General features: G+C 39.0%; 1 protein-coding gene across 1 annotated transcript; it reads right to left on the reverse strand.

The window, feature by feature from the left end:
* Nucleotides 1-1,524: 1,524 nt before the first annotated feature.
* LOC104861546 (vomeronasal type-1 receptor 4-like) lies at nt 1,525-2,427 on the reverse strand. Its single transcript, XM_010623038.1, has one exon. It carries the CDS (start codon nt 2,425-2,427, stop codon nt 1,525-1,527), a length of 903 nt encoding a protein of 300 aa, XP_010621340.1.
* Nucleotides 2,428-21,372: the final 18,945 nt, after the last annotated feature.

The raw sequence follows: 21,372 nt of genomic DNA on the forward strand, positions 1-21,372 counted from the left end.
TATATGGCACAAACACAGTGAAAAGAATCAGGCATTCATCACTGTTACGCATGACAATGATGACCCCAAATGCTTACAGAAGCAACGAGGAGATAGAGTGGAAACGTTTATCCAAAATGGTGTGTCAGCCTGCCTGGGTCAATTCTAAATTTCTGTGCTTCATCCCTACATAATAAGTTAACTAAGATGAAGTATTTTTCAAATATTCATCACACATCTGATTATTACACCATGCATTCTACCCAGATGTTCAAATAGTTGCAGTTTAAAGAAATTAAGAACCAAAAAAAATTTTTTTTGGTACCACGGATAGAACTCAGGTCCTTGTGCTTGAAAGGTAAGCAGCGGAACCACTAAGCTAAATCCCAAGCTCAAGAACCAAATTATTTATTTATGTCCTTGTAGAACTTACTGTTTTCAAGCTCTTTGAAGGTAAGGAAAATGGTAGGACCATGGACAGAGCCAGGCATTGATAAGTAATATCTAGAATCAACTCACAAATTATATTCAAACACAATGTATTTATTCATCTTATTGATCAACTCAGGGAACATAGTGAGAATAAAATTTTTTTGTATCACGCACTTATTTATCCAGATCCTCAAATACACACAGTTTCTCTTTTACTCCTCCACAGAAGCTTCATGTAAATGACATCAAATTATATATTTTTCACTGAGTGAATATACATCACTGAAATTTTGCCCTTCTATTGATTAAAATTATACCATATGATACTCCATACAAACATATATGGAACTTTCCATTCTTGCATATATTCTATAAATTCCCTTTCTTGAAAAGAGTATTTATGGATATTTTTAAAGAGACAAAAAAGCTCCTTTGACTGATATTTAAGTTGTGCCTATGGAATAATGAATGCAAAATTTTACAAGATTTTTCATTTCAGGAAACAAAATGAAAAGAGAAGAAAAAAAACAGAAACTTTTTTTTTTTGTAAATAGGGAGGGATGGAGGGGTGGAAGTAAAGGAAAGGGAATAATGAAAACACAACAAACTAGATATATCATGTACAAGTAAAAATTTCCAATAATAAATGTGATCATAATGTATACCTAAAATGTACCAATAAACTTAATAGAATAAAAAAGATTTGTCCCTTCAGTTTTCATAAACAAAAATGTATCTATAATACAGAGTGAGAAAATGAAGTCCTGAGCCAAAAAGCTAGGTGCAGTAGCAACTAATAAAATGTATCTCATTGTTTTGCAGTTCCTTTTTAATAAACTATGGTAGCGAAAGACTAGGATCACAAATAGTTAAAGCTACATCTTCAGGGTGGCAGAGTGGAGAGTGGGAGTTTTTCATCCCTCCGATTTTCTGTGATCTCTGTGCAAAACCAAGGCTACAGTTTAATATGACCTATGTTCAAGAATAAAACTATATATGTATTGATGAAATTATTTTCAAACACACCATAATAAAATCAAGAGCTCTTACCAAGTTAGTCAATGAAAAAGAAAACTCAACAGTGAAGAGATGAACTTTTAGAATCTTTACATCCTAATGAGCATGCCGGCAATTAGCCAGGTGTCCTTTTCTGTGAATCAATACAAAAGGACTAAGAATTGCATAACCAATGGTCAGAAATTCTCGAATATTTATTACCATGGAATGATTCTCAAAGCTTATGTATAGGGCAAGAACGCAATCTATCCAATAAAAGAAAAGAAAACAGAGCATCAGAAGAAGAACACTTTGAGCTGCTTTGATCTCAGGAGGAGTTTTGTAGAGGAGCTTGCAGCTCTGCAGGTGGAGAACACGCTGGTGGTGCTTGTGGAGAAGAAACACCATGTAGCCACTGGCTCCACCCATGAAGCCCTGAAACACAGCATCTCGTAGGACCATGACAGTGAGAAAAAGCCATTTCATTTTCTGTCTTCCTCGTAGATAAAAACAGTAGGTGTCACTCTTCCTAAGTTGTGATATGTTCATGCTGATATTTGTGATGGAATATACTAAATTTATGTCTATCAAGGAATTGAGAATCCAAAAAAAGAGAAGCAGGGGAAAGACCTGCCATGAAGCCCTGGGCTTGAGCCTCCTCCACCTGGAGTGTCTGGGACTAATGGCGGCAGCCTGGACCACTGTGAGGAGAGCACTGGTGCAGATGGACAGGCCCCGGGCCACCCTCTCCAGATAAGCCACAATCTTGCAGCCTGTGTCATCTAGGAAGTTTCTCACACCAAAAGCTGGTATTATCTTTGGCACTCCTTTGGAAACAAGCATTATGATGTTTGTAAAAGCCAAATGGATAATAATAAGGTGTATTGATTTGGTTTTGATACCTCCTCTAACACTGTACATATTATTCACAAAAATAGAAATGTTCCATACAAGGCTATGTCCAGCTAGAAAAACATAAACAGTTCTGTTGGCAAGGTTGTAATCCATTTCTATCTTCATGGACAGAAAACTTGGAACTGGCAAATACACTTTTGAAGAAATATCAGTAATGATGCTAGATAACTGAAAAAAAAATTTCATATTATAGCTCTTTAGGGGCACAGGAAACACAGTAGTGATACATGTAGTATGGAAGATTTTTTGTTCTAGCACCCTATTCCTTTTTCTGTGTCATTTTTGTTGCTATTTTCTATGTTCTCTCAATCCACCTTCAGGACTAGTATTCCAAAAAAACTGAATTTTCCACTCACTTTTGAGCTTCATCTTAGTAAAATGAACCTACTTTTTCAAATCTTTCTGTGTTCACATTCTCCTTGTTTGATTCCAAGACCTATGTCTTCCTCTCATCGGATTCAAAACTGGAGGCTCATATTTAACTGGTCTGCACTGCACACCCCACACACAGCCCCTGTGAAATCCTGAGGTGTCGCTCTTCAGTATCACATTAGTGTGTCTGCATTCAATCTGTTGTACAGTTGCTAATTTTGTTAAATACCCCATTCTTTCTTTGAGTACAATTTCTTGCATTTTTATGTCCTTCCAAGTGTTACATTTTTGACACTTAACTCTTAAGATTTCTGTATTCTTAAATCCCAAGCTAACTCTTTAATATCACTCCATCTAAATACTTATTTGGTTTTATTTTTTATTTTTTTAGCACTTAATGTCAAGTCTAACTGCATCAAATCCCTGATACAGTATATAATTAAGGAGTTTTTATTGAAACAATATATGTGCCACCTGGCTATACCCACATCGGGTCCCCTAGCAGGCCAGTCCAACCTGTGCCCTGCTGTTATTTGTTCTACATTTCCTTTTAGCCAAGAAAAATTCTCTCACACCACGTACAAGATATATGATAGAGTTAACGTATATAAGTGAGAATTCTATATAGTTGTAAATAAATTCAAACTAGAGCACCAAAAATAAATGAATAAATAAAGCATAGGTTACTGGCTGAACAGAAGATGCGCCACAATATGCTTCTCTACAAGAGTCTTAGAAGAGGTCAAGGTTCATGGTACAACTAGGGCTACTAAAGGAAGCCTGGATCAGTTCTGGATCTATTGGTATTTATTAAGGTAGATTAGGAGGGGAGGGGAGTAGTTAGGTGCTGTGTGCTATCTTCAAATGAGGGCAATTTATGGATGAGGGGTTCCAAATAACGTGGACATGTAGCATCAGAGGCTGCAACATCATTAGTGCAAAAATAAATCCCTCAGTAGGGCGAACTGATGGTGTCCGCAGTCTCTGCCTGGCCTGGCCAGAGGCGTGATGCCAGTTCACCTTGCAGCCTGAGGGCTCCGTGCAACTTTTCCAAACCTGTTAACAGCAGGCTGCTTTGGTTGCTATCAGTCTAAGCTGGTGTCAAATTCAGTCGTGCCTGGGATTTTCCTCTTTCCTCTCTCAATTCTCCATTCTCATATCCTACCCTGAAACTTATGGCAAACCAGATCATTTCCAGAATTAATTAAACAAAGATGTCTGACTTATCATCAGTGAATTGCATGTGTTTCATTTCCTTGAAATACTTTTCTATAAGCCTCCCATCTGCTTACTACTAAATATTAAAGGATAGCTTCAGAGGGTTTTTTTTAATCTGAAAAATCCATTCTCCATGAACTGCACTATTATAGACTTGTACCCAGTACTGACCTCAATTAGTTCATGGTATTAGAGATATTATTAGAGAGTTATTGCCCTCCAATTATTTTCCTCCTTTGAAAAATGGGACATAATGCAAACAGCAATTATTAAAGAAAGCTGTGCACCATCCCAGATACTCAAACATGATAGACTGAGCTACAAACTGCAAGCCAGCAGATTAAGTAATCCATCTAGACTGCAAGTTGTTTAAAGTTCAGTCAGGGATTGCACGCTATTAAAAATGATCACACTCAAAATAGATGAAAACCCTGATGTTCTCACCAGAACTCTTTTCCTCATCTCTTTCTAGATTCTCATTGTGCAAATCTCTCCACAATGTTTAGAAGCTCCAGTAACCTGAAACAGATTTGAAATCAATCTCTAAACCCCCTCAAAAGGCACTTTTTTATTCTCCGACCAAATAAAATGAGAAACATGAGAACTGGGAAGGCACTTCTCCAACTTGGCATGGGAAGCATCACACTATGTGGAAGACAGGCTAGGCTCGGGTGCTGTGAATGCCCCATCCAGATCCTTCCCCCATGCATGAGGCAGGGAAAGGCCCACAGCCCCACTGTTTCCCTACTCAAGTAACGGGACTGTTGCTTATTGCTACAGGACATTGAGATAAAAATTAAAGTCAGTCACCTCAGTTTATACAAACTTTCAGCTTGGGAAATTTATAGTATGGATTCTCAAAATCAAAGGATAATTTCCATCCTGTTAGTAGGCATGGGTGCATGAGAATGAAGTTGGCTTTTGCTTAGAGTATAACATCATGTGTTAAAATAGGGAAGCATAACCGAAGAGTACAGACAGACACCTTCATGTTACAGACAAAGGCACACAGTGGACAACATAATGGAAAATAAAGAGGTGCCATGCATTCAAAATCAGGAAACATAGTATGTAAACATAGTTTGTAAAAGCTAAAATTGCCTTCAGGGTCATAATGCTGGGAAATTAGGTGGAGAAGGAAACCATTCTCCCTGGTTGGCTGGAGACCCTTTCTGTTACTCTAATATTTCGAGACCCAGGTGAGGATCTCATGCCCAGACCCAGCACTCAGCTCTGGGGTGACAGCAGCCCCTGAATTCAGGGACAGGGGCTCAAGCATTCTGGGGGCGATACCCGCTGGGACTGGGCCCTGTCATCTCTCTGAGCCCAGGGACGGAGCTTCAGGTGGCAGAAGATCAGGGAAGGTTCTTGGCTCAGGGCCCCCTCTTCCACTTCCTCCATCAGGCACACAGAGATGAAGGTTTCGTAAGAAACGGACCTGGCACAGGGGAGTATATGAAAGGCCGCTCGGGTCTGCTCACCTTGGCAGAGTGCTGCACACGACTCCAGGTCAATTGTGCTGGCCAGGTTCAGCTCTGGTTACATTTGTCCCTTCAGCACTGCTGAGCGCCTGGCCACTAGAAACTGTCACCAGGACTGCAGAGCTCACTGGTGTCACCTGTCAGGGGAAGAAACCCACTGAGCATCTCCTCCCTTGGGGACAGCTTCCCCTCTCCCTCCACAATTACCACATCTGTTTAGCTCAGAAGTTATCTCAGGCCTCACTGGAGTGTAGTGTAATTAGTTTTCTAGGGAGGACGTGCAGTGAGAAAGGAAACTGCTACCTGAGTTGTTCTGGCTCAGTTCTCCCATTTCACCAGAACTCCCCTTACCTCCCCCAAGTTCCACGCTGCTAGCAGAGCACACATCAGCTTCTGAAGCACAGAACAAGTCGCTCCCTTCCTTCTCAGAGCCTTCTTTAAACAAAGGAATAGACTAAGGAGTGACAGCCTTCCCGGGACCCTGCTTTCCTTTCCCTTCCCACCAGGCCTGGACAGGACCAAGCCCCTTGCTGTGCCTACACACATTGGGCTCACACACTCCTGGCCTACACCACCTCCCGACAAACTAACCCTGCCATGAAATCCGTGTGCAGCTCTCTGATTCGTGTCTACCCAAGATGGCCCTTCTGTCTGCCAGGCATGCAAGCCTCAGAGAGGACCCTTCCAGTCCCATGCAAAGCGATGAAACTAAAGTTGGACTCAGGCCTGAGATGAGGGGTAACAATAGCACACTTTTCCAGTTGTGTGAGACGGGCGGAGCTGCCTCAGAGGCGGGCCTGGTCCCTGTCTTCCCCTGTGTGCTGGGTGACTGTGTCCTCGTCACCGAGCGGGCACCTGGCCCATCACAGAGGCTGAGATGCTAGAGCCCTGAGGGAAAAATCAGCCTGGGAAGTGGGAGAGGTCTTCATTCCATTATGTTTCAGTGGTAAAATTCAGACACAGAGAAGTTACATTGTGTATGATGTAGGTACAAGCAAATGAAAGTTGAAAACCAGATTTCCTGGTTCAAAAAGGAACATTTATTTCTTTTAAAGCACTAGATATAGAATACTTGTGAATATTTTATTATGCACTACAAATGGGCTGACAGTCACAGAGCTGAAGCTAGAAATACTTCAATATTCATATGGAATTGTTCTCCAAGAAGCATTCTAAAGGTTGAGAAAAAATAATCTGTTTAATAAAAGAAATGTACGGAGCATCAGAAAGAGAATGCTTTGGGTGGCTTGGATCTCAGAGGGAGTTCTTCATGAAAGCTTGGAGCTCTGTAAATGTGGTGATTGTGCAGAATAAATGCATTGGCCACTGGACCCACCCATGAGGCCCTCAGCAGTGTCATCCCGTAGGACCAGGCAAGTGAGAAAAATCTATCCTCTCGTCTGATTTTCTGCCAGAAAATCCAATCAATGTCACTCACACCAATTTGTGGCAAGTTTCTGCTGCTGCTTGTAAAGGAGAAAATTCACACTTACCCAGTCATTGAGAATTCTCAGAAAAATACACGAGAGAAGCACAGGCCATGCAGCCCTGGGCTCGAGCCTCCTCCATCTGGAGTGTCCGGGACTGATAGTGATGACCTGGACCTCTGTGAGGAGAGCGCTGGTGCAGATGGAGAGACCCTGGGCCACCCTCTTCATGGGATCCACATGGGATCTCCCAGCCTGTGTCATCTAGGAAGATACTGATACCGAAAGCTGCTGGATATCTATATGTGGACTATGGATCCTGATGTCTCATTCTGTACAAAACTCAATTCAAAATGGATCAAGGGATTCACTATGAGATTTGAAACCAAAACTGTTAGGTAAAAACATAAGGGGGAACACTTCAAGATATAGGCATTGGCAAAAACCTAATGGATAGGACTTTCATAGTCCAGGAAATAATGGCAAAAATTGAGAAATGAGATTCCATCAAGTTAAAAAGTTTCTTCACAGCAAAGGAAGGAGAGCAAAGACACCATGGAAGATGAGAGAGACACTTTGCCAACTACTCTCTAACAGAGAATTAATACACATTCTCAAGATCACCTGTAAGTGAAGGCCCAGGGAGAGGACTTGTCTACCACATTTGTCACCTGCCATTTGCTAGGAGATTCAGGTGGTTCTCCGTGTTACTATATTGCCTTTATTGAAAGAAAAAAAAAAACAAACGTTAAAATCTCATGATAATTACAGAGTAAAATTTAGCACCCTGGAACAGAGCACTTAATGAACTTAGACTCCTCCATTCCCAGAGAAACTGGTAGATACAGGACAATTTTCCCTGATGACCACATTTCAAAAAGGGGTCAGAGGCTTGAGCAAAACATTCCAGGGATTCAAAACCAGTATTATCATTTAGATTAAAAAGATGTCCACACACCTTGAAGGGTAAGGTAAGTATTGTGGCTACTGATTTCTTTATCAAACACTCAAATAAGATGGGGTGGGGTGAGGAAGGAAGGGAAGGATTGAGGGAGGGAGGGAAAAACACTGAACCTTATTTTTTTGCATCTGGGAAACTTTTCCTTGTGTATTTCCAGTTCACCATGCTTGTGTCACTGAGGAACTTGCTCAAGTCCAGTGCCCTGATTTCCTCAGTGGGATGAATTAGTACTTATCACAAAGGGACAATCTTTCACTTATGGCACATGTATTCTAATCTGTACTTGTTATCAGTTGCACCTTCGCAAAGCGAGGACACAGGTGTTGGAGATAGAATGATTTTTTTCCAAATAGGTGTCCATCTGCTTTGTTTCTTAATAGAGGTAGAATGAAGGAGCTGCTTGTGACAAAGACCCTGAACACAGATGTGCTCAGTAGAGCAAGCTAACTCTTGTCCTGCCCTTGTACATGGTTGGAAAAAAAGCAGAGTCACCTGTGCTGATCATATGTATTGTTTTTCTGTGTACAAAGAAGTACTTGAGGGGAAAGGAAAGTGGCTTATTCTGTATCCCAGAAGCCTGTCCCCACCTGATTCACAGCTGGAGCACAGTTCTGATCAACTGGACACTCCAGACACAGAAACTCCGCGAGCTGTTCACTTTCTCGGTGCATACCCTTCCTATTAAATCAGTAAGCCCTAACTGAGCCTGGGAAAACTTCTGAGCAAACAAATACAGTAATTACAGGTGGAGAGGAAAAGTTGCACATGAGGGACTGAGGGGCATGGAAGGTTTCTTTCTCCCAGGCTGGAGATGACAACTATGAAATGAACTCTTGGTGACACTATGGAATCCAAGAACCATATAAATCATGGAGTCACAAATGTAAGATGTGATCTAGGGAGCCTCCCTTCACCAGAAGGACCAACCCAGACCTATCTACCTCACAGACACCAAGGTGAGCAGACCTGACAAGGCTTTCATTTATGCACACAGCCAAGTAAACTTTCTCTTCCAAGTCTAAATTCTGAAGCTCAATAATAGAGCAGTTGAGAGGGTCTTAGAGCCTTAAGATTTTCTGTATTATTTGGATCTTTAAAAGGTAAGCATCATAGGCCAAAAAGAGAAGCACATGAGCTCCAGGAAAAATGTGTCTTCTAGAAATGCTCAGGCATCTCTGACCCTGTGATCTTATAGGATCAGACAGCTCTGGGATGAGTCACTGCACAAGGTTTTCCTCTTGCCTTCTTCAAGGCATTAGGAAGATGCAGGAGCCTTTCAAAGTTCTATCAAATCTTTTGTTTCTCTCAGCCTGAAATTACATTTGAACTAGGAACCTATCAGCATTATTATCTTTTATAAAATTTGAGTGTTTCAGTTATGGTGCATTTCTCTACTTTAATATGCATGAACATTGTAGATTTTCTCTCCTTTTGAATGCCCAAATTCTGTTTAATTTGACGTTCTCATATATATGTATATATACATACATATAGTTAATTTTATTGGTACATTTAATGTATGCAATGTAATGACATTCATTATTGGAAATATGTATGTTTGCATAAACAATCTTGGTTCTTATTTTTCCCCATTACCCTTCCCTCCCTGTAACCCCTCCCTCCCTATCTACAAAGATTTTTGTTTCCATTTTTTTAATTTTCTCATATTAATTCCATTCCCTTCTTTCCTTTTCCCTACCCCTCCTATTTCCCTTTCCTCTTTGTTCCTTTTCTTCATATTTCACATTATCTATTATACCTTTTAGTCCTTATAGACACTTTGAGTTTCTCACACTAGAGAAACTATTTGGTATGTACACATGTGTGTTCAATTTATATCACTTGAGCGTATCACCTTAATGTGCATCCATTTAGCTATAAATGTCTCTAATTTCTCAATTTTTGTGGCTGAGTAGTATTCTATTTTATTTTTAAAAAACACATTTTCTTTATCCAATCTCCCATTGATCAGCAATTTGCTTCCAAGTTTTTGCTATTACAAATTGTGCTGCTATGAACATGGGTGCACATGTATCACTGTGGTATGATTCTTTTAATTGTTTTGGGAAGATACCCATGAGGGAAATAGCTGGGTCAAATGGGACTTCCAATCCTAGTTCTCTGAGGTATCTCTATACTGCTTTTCACAGTGTTTGCACCAGTCTACACTCCCACCAGCAATGGAGCAGTGTTCCTCTTTCCCCACAGCGGCACCAGCATTTGTCATGGGTTGATTTCATGATAGCAGCCATTCTTTCTGAGGTGAGGGGAAATCTCAGCCTTGTTTTCATTTGTATCTCTCGAATGACCAGTGATGTTGAACATTTTTTCATATGTCAATTTGCTAGTTCTACTTCTTTGTCTGAGAAACGTCTGTTCATTTCAGATGCCAATTTTTCTATTGGGTTTTTAAATTTGGGAGGTCTGATTTTTTTTAGTTCTTTATATATTCTAGATAGTAGCCCTTTGTCTGAGGAACAGCTGGTGAAAATTTTTCCCACATTTTGGGTTGTCTCTTCACACTGTTGGTCATTTCTCTTGCTGTGAAGAAGCTTTTTAATAAGAAAGCATCCCACTGTTGATCGTTTGTGATAGCTCACGAGCGCCTGAGATTTGGTACATAAAATCATTTCCTATATCAATGTCTTCAAAGTTCTACCTAACCTCTCTTCCAGCTGTTTTAGTGTTTCTGTTTTAATATTTAGATTTTCAATTTATTTTTATTTTAGTTTAGTGCATGGTGAGAGATATAGGTCTAGTACTAATCTTTGGCAAGTTGAAACCCAGTTTTTCCAGCACCATTTATTAAAGAGGCTATCTTTCCTCCAGTGTGGGTGTCTGGCTCCTTTGTCAAAGATGAGGTGGCTGAGTATGTCTGGACTTGTTTCTGCATCTTCTAATCTGTTCCACTGGTCCTCAGATCTGTTTCTTTGCTGGTGCCATGCTGTCTTTATCACAGTAGCTTTGTAGTATAATTTCAAGTTGGGGGTTGTAATACCCCCTAACTTCTTTTTATTGGCTAAAATTGCTTTTGCTATTCTAGGTCTCTTCTTGTTCCAAATGAATTTTTGGATTGTTTTCTCAAGGTCTGTGAAGTAGGCTGCTGGGATTTCAATTGGGATTGCATTGAATCTATATACCAGTTGTGGAAGTATGGGCATTTTCACTATAATGATTCTTCCTACCCAGGAACAAGGGGTGTTTTTCCATTTTCTGACATCCTCATCAATCTTTTTCAGAGTGCTGTAGTTTTCACAGTAGAGGTCTTCGATTTCTTTTGTTAGGTTAATTCCTATGTATTTAAATTTTTTGATGCTATTGTAAAAGGAAATGATTGTCCTATTTCTCTCTCAGTGAGTCTATTTTCTGAGAACAGAAAAGCTATTGATTTCTGTGTATTAACCTTGCATCCAGCTGCTTTACTGAATTTGGTTATTAAGTCTAGAAGGTTTTTGGTGGAGTTCTTGGGGTCTTCTATATACAGTATCAGGTCACCTGCAAATAATGACAATCTGACATCTTCATTACCTATCTTTATCCTTTTTATTTATTTCTCTTGTCTAATTGCTGTGGCTAATGTTTCCAAAACTATATTGAACAGGAGTGGTGATAGTGGACATCCTTGTCTTGTTCCTGACTTTAGTGTGAAGGATTTCAGTTTTTGACTATTTAGTGTGATATTGGCTGTTGGTTTTTCATATATGGCTTTTATCAGATTGAGGTAGAGACAATCTATTTCAATTTTCTGTAGGGTTTTTATCATGAATGTGTGTTGGATTTTGTTGAATACTTTTTCTGCATCTATTGAGATGATCATATGGTTCTTATCCTTGGCTCTATTAATATAGTTAGTACATTTATTGATTTGCATATGTTGAAACATCCCTGCATCTTTGGGATGAGTCCCACTTGGTCAGGGTGTATGATCTTCTTGATGATCTTCTGCATTCTATTTACCAGTATCTTATTAAGGATTTTTGCATCTATGGTCTATAGTTCTCTTTCAGTTGGGTCTTTCTCTGTTTTGGGGATCAAAGTGATGCTTGCTTCCAGAATTTAATTTGGGAGTATGACTTCCCTTTTAATTTCATTGAAAAGTTGTAAACAGTAGTGACAGTAGTTCCTCTCTAAATGGTATGAAGAATTCAGGAGTGAAGCCTTCAGCACCCAGGATTTTCTTAATTGGTAAGTTTTTAATTACATTTTCAATTTCATTGATTGATATTGGGTTCTTTAGAAATTTTAGGTCATCTTTGTTCAACTTTGGTAATTCATACAAATCTAGGAATCTGTCCATTTCATCTGTATCTTCCATCTTATTGGTATAAAGTTTCTCAAAGTAGGTATTGATGATTCTCTGGATTCCTGCTGGGTCCTTTGTAATTGCACCTTTTTCATTTCTAATTCCATGGGCTTGGGCCTTTTCTTTCCTTTTTTTTGATAAGTTTGGCTAAGGGTTTGTTAATTTTGCTTATTCTTTCAAAGAGGCAACTCTTGGCTTTGATTTTTATCATTCTTTTAGTCTCCATTGCATCGATTTCTAATCTGATCTTTTTAATTTCCTCCCTTGTATGAGTTTGGGGTTTGTCCTGCTCTTCTTTTTCTAGAAATTTCTGCATCAGGTTGTTTAATTGCACTTGTGCTGCTTTCCTAATATGCATATTCAGTGCTATGAATTTCCTTCATAAGACTGCTTTCATTTTTCCTAATATGCATATTCAGTGCTATGAATTTCCTTCATAAGACTGCTTTCATTGTGTCCCATAGATTTGATATGTTTTATTGTCATTTTCATTTAATTGCAGGAACTGTGTGATTTCTTCTTTAATATCCTCTGTAACTCATTAGTTATTCAGGAGTGTGTTGTTTAATTTCCATGAGTTTGTGAAATTCTTGCAGTTTCTTTTGCTATTGATCTCCAATTTTACCACATTAAGTTCTAATAATATACAGGGAATCACTTCAGTTCCTTTGCACTTACTTAGACATGTTCTATGAGCAAGTATGTGGTCTATTTTAGAAAATGACTCATATGCAGCAGAAAAGAATGTGTATTCTGATTTTGTGGAATGGAACACTCTGGTTTTTTTTTTTTTTTTTTTTTTTTTTGGGTACCAGGGATTGAACTCAGGTCCTTGCGCTTGCAAGGCAGGCCACTGAACCACTGAGCTAAATCCCTGGCCCCGGAGTGCAACACTCTGTAAACATCTGTTAAGTTCATTTGTTCAAGAGTTTGATTGAATTCTAGTATTTTGTTTTTTATTTTCTGTCTAGTTGATCTATCTATTTGTGACAGTGGGTTATTGAGATCCCCCATTACTATTGTGTTAGTGCTTGTTTCATTTTTCATGTCTGTTAGTACAATTGGGTGCACTAGTATTTGGTGCATATATATTTATGTTTGCCATCTCTTCCTCTTGGATTGTCCTCTTCACAAAGATGTAGTGTGTGGGAGCCCTGCCATGGCCCTCTAGGAGTTTGACATTTAAAAGGAAACTTCTTCACCTCTACACTCAAGGCATTGATACAATCTGTAACATTCTAGGACTCTGCTTGTTAAACTTGTTGCTGCAAGGGAAGAAACTCAAGGAGACAGCCAAAGATTTGATGTTCTTTGCAAAGAGTCAGACAATCCGGTCTTTGCATAAAAGATACAAATAGTTGCTTGGTGCTTCCTGTTGATGTGAACCTATAAAAGGAGCTGTTTCTGTGAAATAAATCAGACTTCTCTTCGTCTCCACTCAGGCTTGAGTGTTCTTTCCTTTCTCAATCCTCACTCCCCGACTCAGGCATGTTCGTGTTGTGACGGCTGGACCGCCACAAGTGGCGCCCGAACAGGGACCTGAAGAACAGGGACCTGAAGAACAAGAACTTGAAGAACAGGGACCTGAGTATCGAGGGATTCAGTGAAGGACACCGCTGGATGAAGAATAAAAGGAGATCTCGACAAAAAGAAAAAAGAGGACCTTCAAAAGGAAGGCAAAAAGAGGAGCGGTGAGTTTTCTTGTAAATATTAAAAATGGGAGCAGGCAAGAGTTGCATGCTTTTTGTATATGTGCTTAAAGATTTATTGTGTGTCAGTGGTGCTAGAGTAGGGCACCAGCAATTGTGTAATTTATTAGAATTTGTAGAAATAGTTTGTCCTTGGTTTCCTTTTCTTTGCTTCAGTGTCTTTCTTTTCCTGCTAATGTCTGAATTGGTAATTTGTGATCCGGATCATTTTGGAGGCAGGGAGGGAGGTCCAGGCAGACGTGCTAGTGGACTCCCCACAGCAGGGGCCGGAGAGGTCCTTTGCCCTTCTGGTAGGAACTTTGTCTCTCTGTTTATGGGGAGGGAGGTTGATTTTTTTCCCCTCCTCAAGACCCTCTGGTCGAGAGTGTTCTTCTGGTACTGGTTTCGGAAGAGGAGATTAAGGAGATTCCCCGACAGAGTCCCTGGTTCTTCTTTCGGTTTGGTTTTCATAAGTCTTTGTCTTACATTGTTTGGCCTCTTTTGCTCCAGCCTAGGAGTTGCTCAAACTTCTGCTCTGCGACAGTCAGCTGTTAGTGAAAACTAGTTTTGGTAACACTTCTTGTGCAAATGATTAAACTGTGATTATAGGTTTAACTTGCTCTTTTAGATTAATACTGTTCTATTGGCAGCCAGTCAAATTTTAAGATGTAATAATCTAAAAGCAGAAAAAGGACATTTTAAGCTGAAGTTTGTTATGGAAGGTTCATAATAAATGAGATAAAAAAAATATTAGGAAAGCTATAAGTAAGAGTTGTACTTTTAACATGAAAGGTTTTTGAATGTTCATCTTGTCTTTACCTAAGTATGTAGAGAATGTTTATGGAAAGTATTTATGCTTGCTTGTTGGTTTTAAGTCTGTTATAAAAAGTTTTAGAGTCAAGAAGAGCTTTCATTCCTTTAACCCTAATTCTACAAGAGATCTGTTAATTTTGATCTGCAAAAGTTTTGACTAGTAGTAACTAAAGATTTTATAATTCAATTGGCCAAAACCACCTGAATAGACAGCAAGGAGAACTTAATGCAACTTATGAGATGCTAGCAGGAGAGGGACCTTATGGCAATCTATTGGAGCCAATAGGCCAGAGATAAAACTGTTAATTCAAGGAAAATCTTTTACTGGGTTATTAGATACTGGTGCTGATGTCTCCGTTATAACTGCTGACCAGTGGCCTTCTACATGGCCTTTGCAGGAGACTGTCTCTCAATTACAAGGCATTGGTCAAAGTAGAAATCCTAAACAAAGTACTGATATATTAAATTGGAGTGATTTAGAAGGACATTGTGGGACTTTTCAACCATATGTTATTCCTGGCCTCCCGGTTAATCTATGGGGAAGGGATGTCATGCAACAAATGGGAGTTTATTTATATAGCCCTAATCAAAAGGTCTCTAACCAAATGTTTGATCAAGGATTTTTGCCTAATGTTGGTTTAGGAAAGGAAGGTCAAGGAATTCAATTTCCTGTGACTCCGTCAGCTCATCCTCCTAAACAAGGCCTGGGATATTTTCCCTAGGGGTCATTGACATGCCTGCACCCCATGCAGATCCAATAGTCTGGAAAGATGAAAAACCTGTTTGGGTTGACCAATGGCCCTTACCTAGTGAGAAATTAACAGCTGCCCAACAGTTAGTGCAGGAACAATTAGATAAAGGCCACATTGAACCGTCTGTCTCTCCTTGGAATTCACCAATTTTTGTTATAAAGAAAAAGTCTGGTAAATGGAGATTATTGCAAGATTTAAGAAGGATTAATGAAACTATGGAAATCATGGGAGCATTACAACCTGGTCTTCCCCTTGCCTCTGCAATACCTAGAAATACTTTTAAAATAGTTATTGATTTAAAGGATTGTTTTTATACTATACCTCTAGCCCCTACAGATTGTAAACGATTTGCTTTTAGTGTCCCTTCTATTAATTTCCAGGAACCTATGCAAAGGTACCAATGGAGAGTTTTGCCTCAAGGTATGGCAAATAGCCCTACCCTATGTCAAAAGTTTGTAGCGCAGGCTCTTTCCTGTATTAGACAAAGGTATCCTTCTGTTTATATGATACATTATATGGATGACATTCTCTTAGCAAATGAAGATGAATCATTATTGCTTACTGTATTTGTTTATTTACAAAAGGTTTTAAATGATTATGGGTTAGTTATTGCTCCTGAAAAAATTCAACAGGAGTCTCCTTTTTCATATTTGGGATATCAGCTATATCCTCGAAAAATATTTACCCAAAAGTTACAGATTCGAAAAGATAATTTGAAAACTTTGAATGATTTTCAAAAATTATTGGGAGATATAAATTGGATACGTCCCTATTTAAAATTAACTACCGGAGAATTAAAACCTTTATTTGATATCTTGCAAGGGGATCCTGATCCTTCCTCCCTCAGGACCCTCACATATGAAGGACGATTGGCTCTTCAAAAGGTGGAAATAGCCATTTCTAATCAACAGATATTTTATTTTGATTATCAAAAACCCTTAGAAGCTTTTATTTTTCTAACCAAACATTCCCCTACAGCTGTTTTGTGGCAAAATGGACCTTTATTGTGGTTACATTTATCTGTTTCACCTGCCAAAAATTTACAACCTTATTATGAAGCTGTTGCCCAACTTGTTCAATCAATCCGATGTAATGCTCGGAAATATTTTGGTTTAGAACCTTCCATTATTGTAATTCCATTTACAGGAAAACAATTAGATTGGCTGTTTCAGAATTGTGATTCCTGGGCTATTGCATTTGCATATTTTTCAGGCCAAATTAAATTTCATTATCCACCTAATAAATTGTTACAATTTGCAAATCTTCAATCCTTCATTTTTCCAAAAATTATTTCATTTAAGCCTATACCTGATGCCATTGTTATTTTCACTGATGGATCCTCTAATGGAAAAGCTGTTTATGTTATTGATGGTCATGAAAAGGTTTTTTCAACACCTGCCACTTCGGCACAAGTAGTTGAATTGCATGCCATTCTTTTTGTTTTTCAGGAATTTGCCCATGTTTCTTTTAATCTATATACTGATAGTCAGTATTTGGCTAAAGCCCTTCCTTCTTTAGAAACTGTGGCCTGTATTAATACCAGTAATTTAGAGATTCAACAACTTTTTATTCAAGTACAAAATTATATTCATGCTCGTTCTCTTCCTTGTTTTATTGGACATATTCGAGCACATACTGTTTTACCCGGTCCATTGTCTTTGGGAAATCATCTTGCTGATGTTTCCACAAAATTTATTGCCCTTTCTAAAATTGATTTAGCTCGTCAATCTCATCAACTCCATCACCAAAGTAGTCGTACTCTTAGATATCAATTTCAGATTCCTCGAGAAGCTGCCCGACAAATTGTTAAACAGTGCTCCACTTGCCCTCAATTTTCTTCTGTTCCACATTATGGTATTAATCCTCGAGGTTTGCTTCCTAATCAACTATGGCAAATGGATGTTACTCATGTAATGGAGTTTGGAAAACAAAGGTATGTACATGTTGTTGTTGACACTTTTTCAGGATTTATTCTTGCTTCAGCTCAAACAGGAGAAGCTACTAAACATGTTATTGCTCACTATATATATTGTTTCTCCATTTTAGGAGTACCTCAAAAAATAAAAACAGATAATGGTTCTGGATATGTTAGTAAGGCCTTCAAACTATTCTGCCAACAAATGCATATTGTGCATATTACAGGTATTCCCTATAATCCTCAAGGACAAGGAATAGTTGAACGTGCTCATGGCACATTAAAAGTGCAACTTCTAAAAATAAAAAAGGGGGAGTTATATCCCTCCTCACCCAGAAATTACTTAAATCATGCTACCTATATTTTAAATTTTTTGCAAATTGATAAGCATGGCCATTCAGCAGCAGAAAGATTCTGGCATCCACAAGGTTCTCCATATACCTTGGTAAAATGGAGAGATCCCTTAACTGGTCAATGGTATGGACCTGACCCCATTTTAATATGCGGCCGAGGATATGTTTGTGTTTTCTCACAGGAACATGATGGAGCTCGATGGTTACCAGAGAGATTGGTTCGTCATGTGGATCATCCTGACAAGTCTACATCCAGTATCATGGGACAGTAACCTCCACAATCATTACCTTTGTGTGGAGAAGAAACAGAAATAGGCAGTACTACTATTTTATGGAAGAGGTGTTATGTTACTATACCTCAAGAAAGATCGTTTAATGACACATCTCAAAAGTTTTTGGACTAATCACTTGGACTTAAGCTCATTTTCAGGACTTTACTTTGGTGGACAAATTCAGGTTTTTCTCAAACATTTGGAAGTTTGTTGCTGTATTGGGAGAAATATGTTGATGGTCAGATGTCAAAGTTACTAGCCTTCATTTAAATGTTTTTAACATAGAGACTTTTAATATGTGAAACACCATAAATACTGTGTTATCTCAAGTCAAAGAACAAAAGAAAAAGATAATGTCTAGTGTTAATCCTCCTTATATGTTATTAGTAAGAAATATAGAGATTGTTTATGAAACTGATAATGAATATAACAACAGCTGTTTTAATTGTAAATTGACCAATTGTATATTCTCAAAATGATGACTTCCTTTCATTCTGTGATGGTTTTGAGACAACCTCTCTACATGATGATGTTTGTAACAATTAATGAGTCCTAGTATGAAGATCAAGGGTTACAGATGTTGATAGAGGTAGAGAAATCTACATGTCAAGCCTCCACAACCTATGATCTAACCCCTGCAGAGGCTGGTAGTCAAAGACGGGTAAGAGAAGTGTAGAGAAATATCCAACCTAAGACAGAGCATGAGTATCAGAATTCTCATGGCTTGATGACGGGTAAGGGATTTCTCTGGACATTTCTCACCTAAGACAGGCACAGTCTTTCTGCTGAGCTGGGAAAGTCCCTGCTCTAAATATAATAAAAAGGGGGATATGTGGGAGCCCGGCCATGGCCCTCTAGGAGTTTGACATTTAAAAGGAAACTTCTTCACCTCTACACTCAAGGCATTGATACAATCTGTAACATTCTAGGACTCTGCTTGTTAAACTTGTTGCTGCAAGGGAAGAAACTCAAGGAGACAGCCAAAGATTTGATGTTCTTTGCAAAGAGTCAGACAATCCGGTCTTTGCATAAAAGATACAAATAGTTGCTTGGTGCTTCCTGTTGATGTGAACCTATAAAAGGAGCTGTTTCTGTGAAATAAATCAGACTTCTCTTCGTCTCCACTCAGGCTTGAGTGTTCTTTCCTTTCTCAATCCTCACTCCCCGACTCAGGCATGTTCGTGTTGTGACGGCTGGACCGCCACAGTAGTGTCCTTCTTTGTCTCTCGTAATCAGTGTTGGTTTGAAATCCATGTGATCTGCAAAGAGGATAGCTACTATTGCTTTTTTTTAGTGGGGGAGGTCCTGTCTCATGGAGTATTGTTTTCCACCCTTTAACTTTCAGTCTATGAGTTTCTTTTTGAATTAAGTGTGTTTCTTATATGCAGCATATTGCTGGATCTTGCTCTTTGACCCATTCTGCCAGCCTATTTCTTTTGATTGGTGACTTTAGATCATTAACATTGATGGTTATAAGTGATATATATTGACTTATCCTTGTTGTGACCTTTTCTTTTTGTTGGATTCTCCCCCTTTGCATTTAATTTCTTGTCATCCCTCATGAATTCATTCTGCTGGGATTCCTAGGGTTGCGATCCTCATTGTCTTTTCTTAGGATATTGTTTAAAATTTTCTGGAGTGCTGGTTTGGTATTCATGAAGTCCCTAAGGTGCTCTTTGTCATGAAAGTGTCTTATTTATCCATCGATGTTGAAAAATAGTTTTTCAAGGTACATCAATCTCGGTTGGAGATTGTTGTCCTTTAGGACCTAAAATACATTACTCCAAGCTCTTCTTGCCTTGAGGGTTTATGTTGGGAAGTCTGCTATGATTCTAATGAGCTTTCCTTTGTATGTGATTCGTTTCTTTTCTCTAACTGCTTGTAGAATTTTGTTCTTCTGTTGGGTTTTTGGAATCTTATCTATTATATGCCTAGTTGTAGAATTTTTCTGATTATGACTAGTTGGACTCCTATATGCCTCACTTACATGCATGTCAAGTTCTTTCCCCTGCTTGGGAAGCTTTCTGCTATTACTTCCGTGAACAAATTTTTAATGTCATTTGCACTGTCTCCTGTTCCTTCGACTCTGATCAGTCTTATGTCATTCTTTGCATCATCTAGCAGCTGCTGAATTGATTTCTCATGGTTCCTTACTATTTTTAAGTAACTATTTTTCCTGATCACTAATCGCAGAACTGTGCACTATAACTGAATCCTCACATTGGCTCATTCTGCTGTGTAAACTTTCAATGGAGTTTTTAATCTCCTGGAAATCTGCTTGCATCTCTTTTATCTATTCCATTTATTTCCTGTTGTCCCAGTGGGGTTCTGGCTAGGGTGTAAGCACACTTGGGGTGGTACCTAGGCATGCCTCTGGCTATGGCCTGCCCTATTACATAGCTGTTGTCTGGTAGCACCTTTGGCTGGGGGCTGATCACCCCAGTCCCTGGTTTCTGCCTGGGCTTCTGGCTAGGTTCTGTGAGCACTTACCAATGATATTGGGGCAAGCCTTTGGCTGTTGCTTGTGCATCTGTGCAGCTCTTTTCCAGGCAGCTTTTTGGCTGGGGCTTGTAGGCACAAACAGCTGAGGTTGGGGTGGGGATCTGGTTGGAAGTGGCTGTAGCCACACCGATCTGGTCCACATCAGCTTCTCACTGGGATCTGCTAGCACTTACCCCATTATTTTCATTTTAATAACTTTGTGTCTGGCTGCACACATTTTGTGTGTGTGTGTGTGTGTGTGAGTGTGTGTGTTTGCTACTTAGGGTTATGTGAACTTCTTTACATGAAAACCCACTTCACAAACTTTGAAATCAGCCATATTTTCTCAAATCTCATGTAAAATTTCACAGGATGATACTACTTCTATTTTACTGGTAAAAAAAATCAGAAGTGTAAGACAAGTGAGACTTGCGGACCATTGTGTCAGCATCAGACACATTGTGTGTACTAAAATTCCATGTTTTCAGGTTTATTTACCTATATCCCATACATTTGGTTTATAACAATTGTAATTATAGAGTCTTTTATTTAGTTAATTTCTGGTATGAGATTAGCTTCATTCTAAATTTTTTCAGCTAAATTCTGTTTTGTTTTGTTTCATTTTGTTTTTTGGTATTGGGGATCCAACTCAGGACCTTGCACTTGTAATGCTTACGCAGCACAACTGAACTACATCCCCAGCCATCAATTGTTTTTTTAAGTCCACAATAGAACTTTAGATAACTAGTATTTCATACTATCCTCAGTTATGTTTTTCCAGCAACCACAAATTCTCTGTCTATTCCTAAGGCTCAAGAAGAACCATGTTTTCATGATTTTTTTCCAATACTGGGATTGAGTCTAGTGCCTTTGGGCTGAGCTGCATTCCCAGCCTTTTTTAAAAGTTTGAGTCTCAGTCACTAAATTGTCCATGGTGACCTTAAACCTGCTGTCCTCCAGTCTCAGCCTCCCTCAGTGCTGGGAATACAGCAGCACCCCTACACCTGCCTCATA

This window comes from Fukomys damarensis, unplaced genomic scaffold, assembly GCF_012274545.1.
Source record: "Fukomys damarensis isolate Sample0158 unplaced genomic scaffold, DMR_v1.0_HiC HiC_scaffold_10, whole genome shotgun sequence".
Classification (NCBI taxonomy): domain Eukaryota; kingdom Metazoa; phylum Chordata; class Mammalia; order Rodentia; family Bathyergidae; genus Fukomys; species Fukomys damarensis.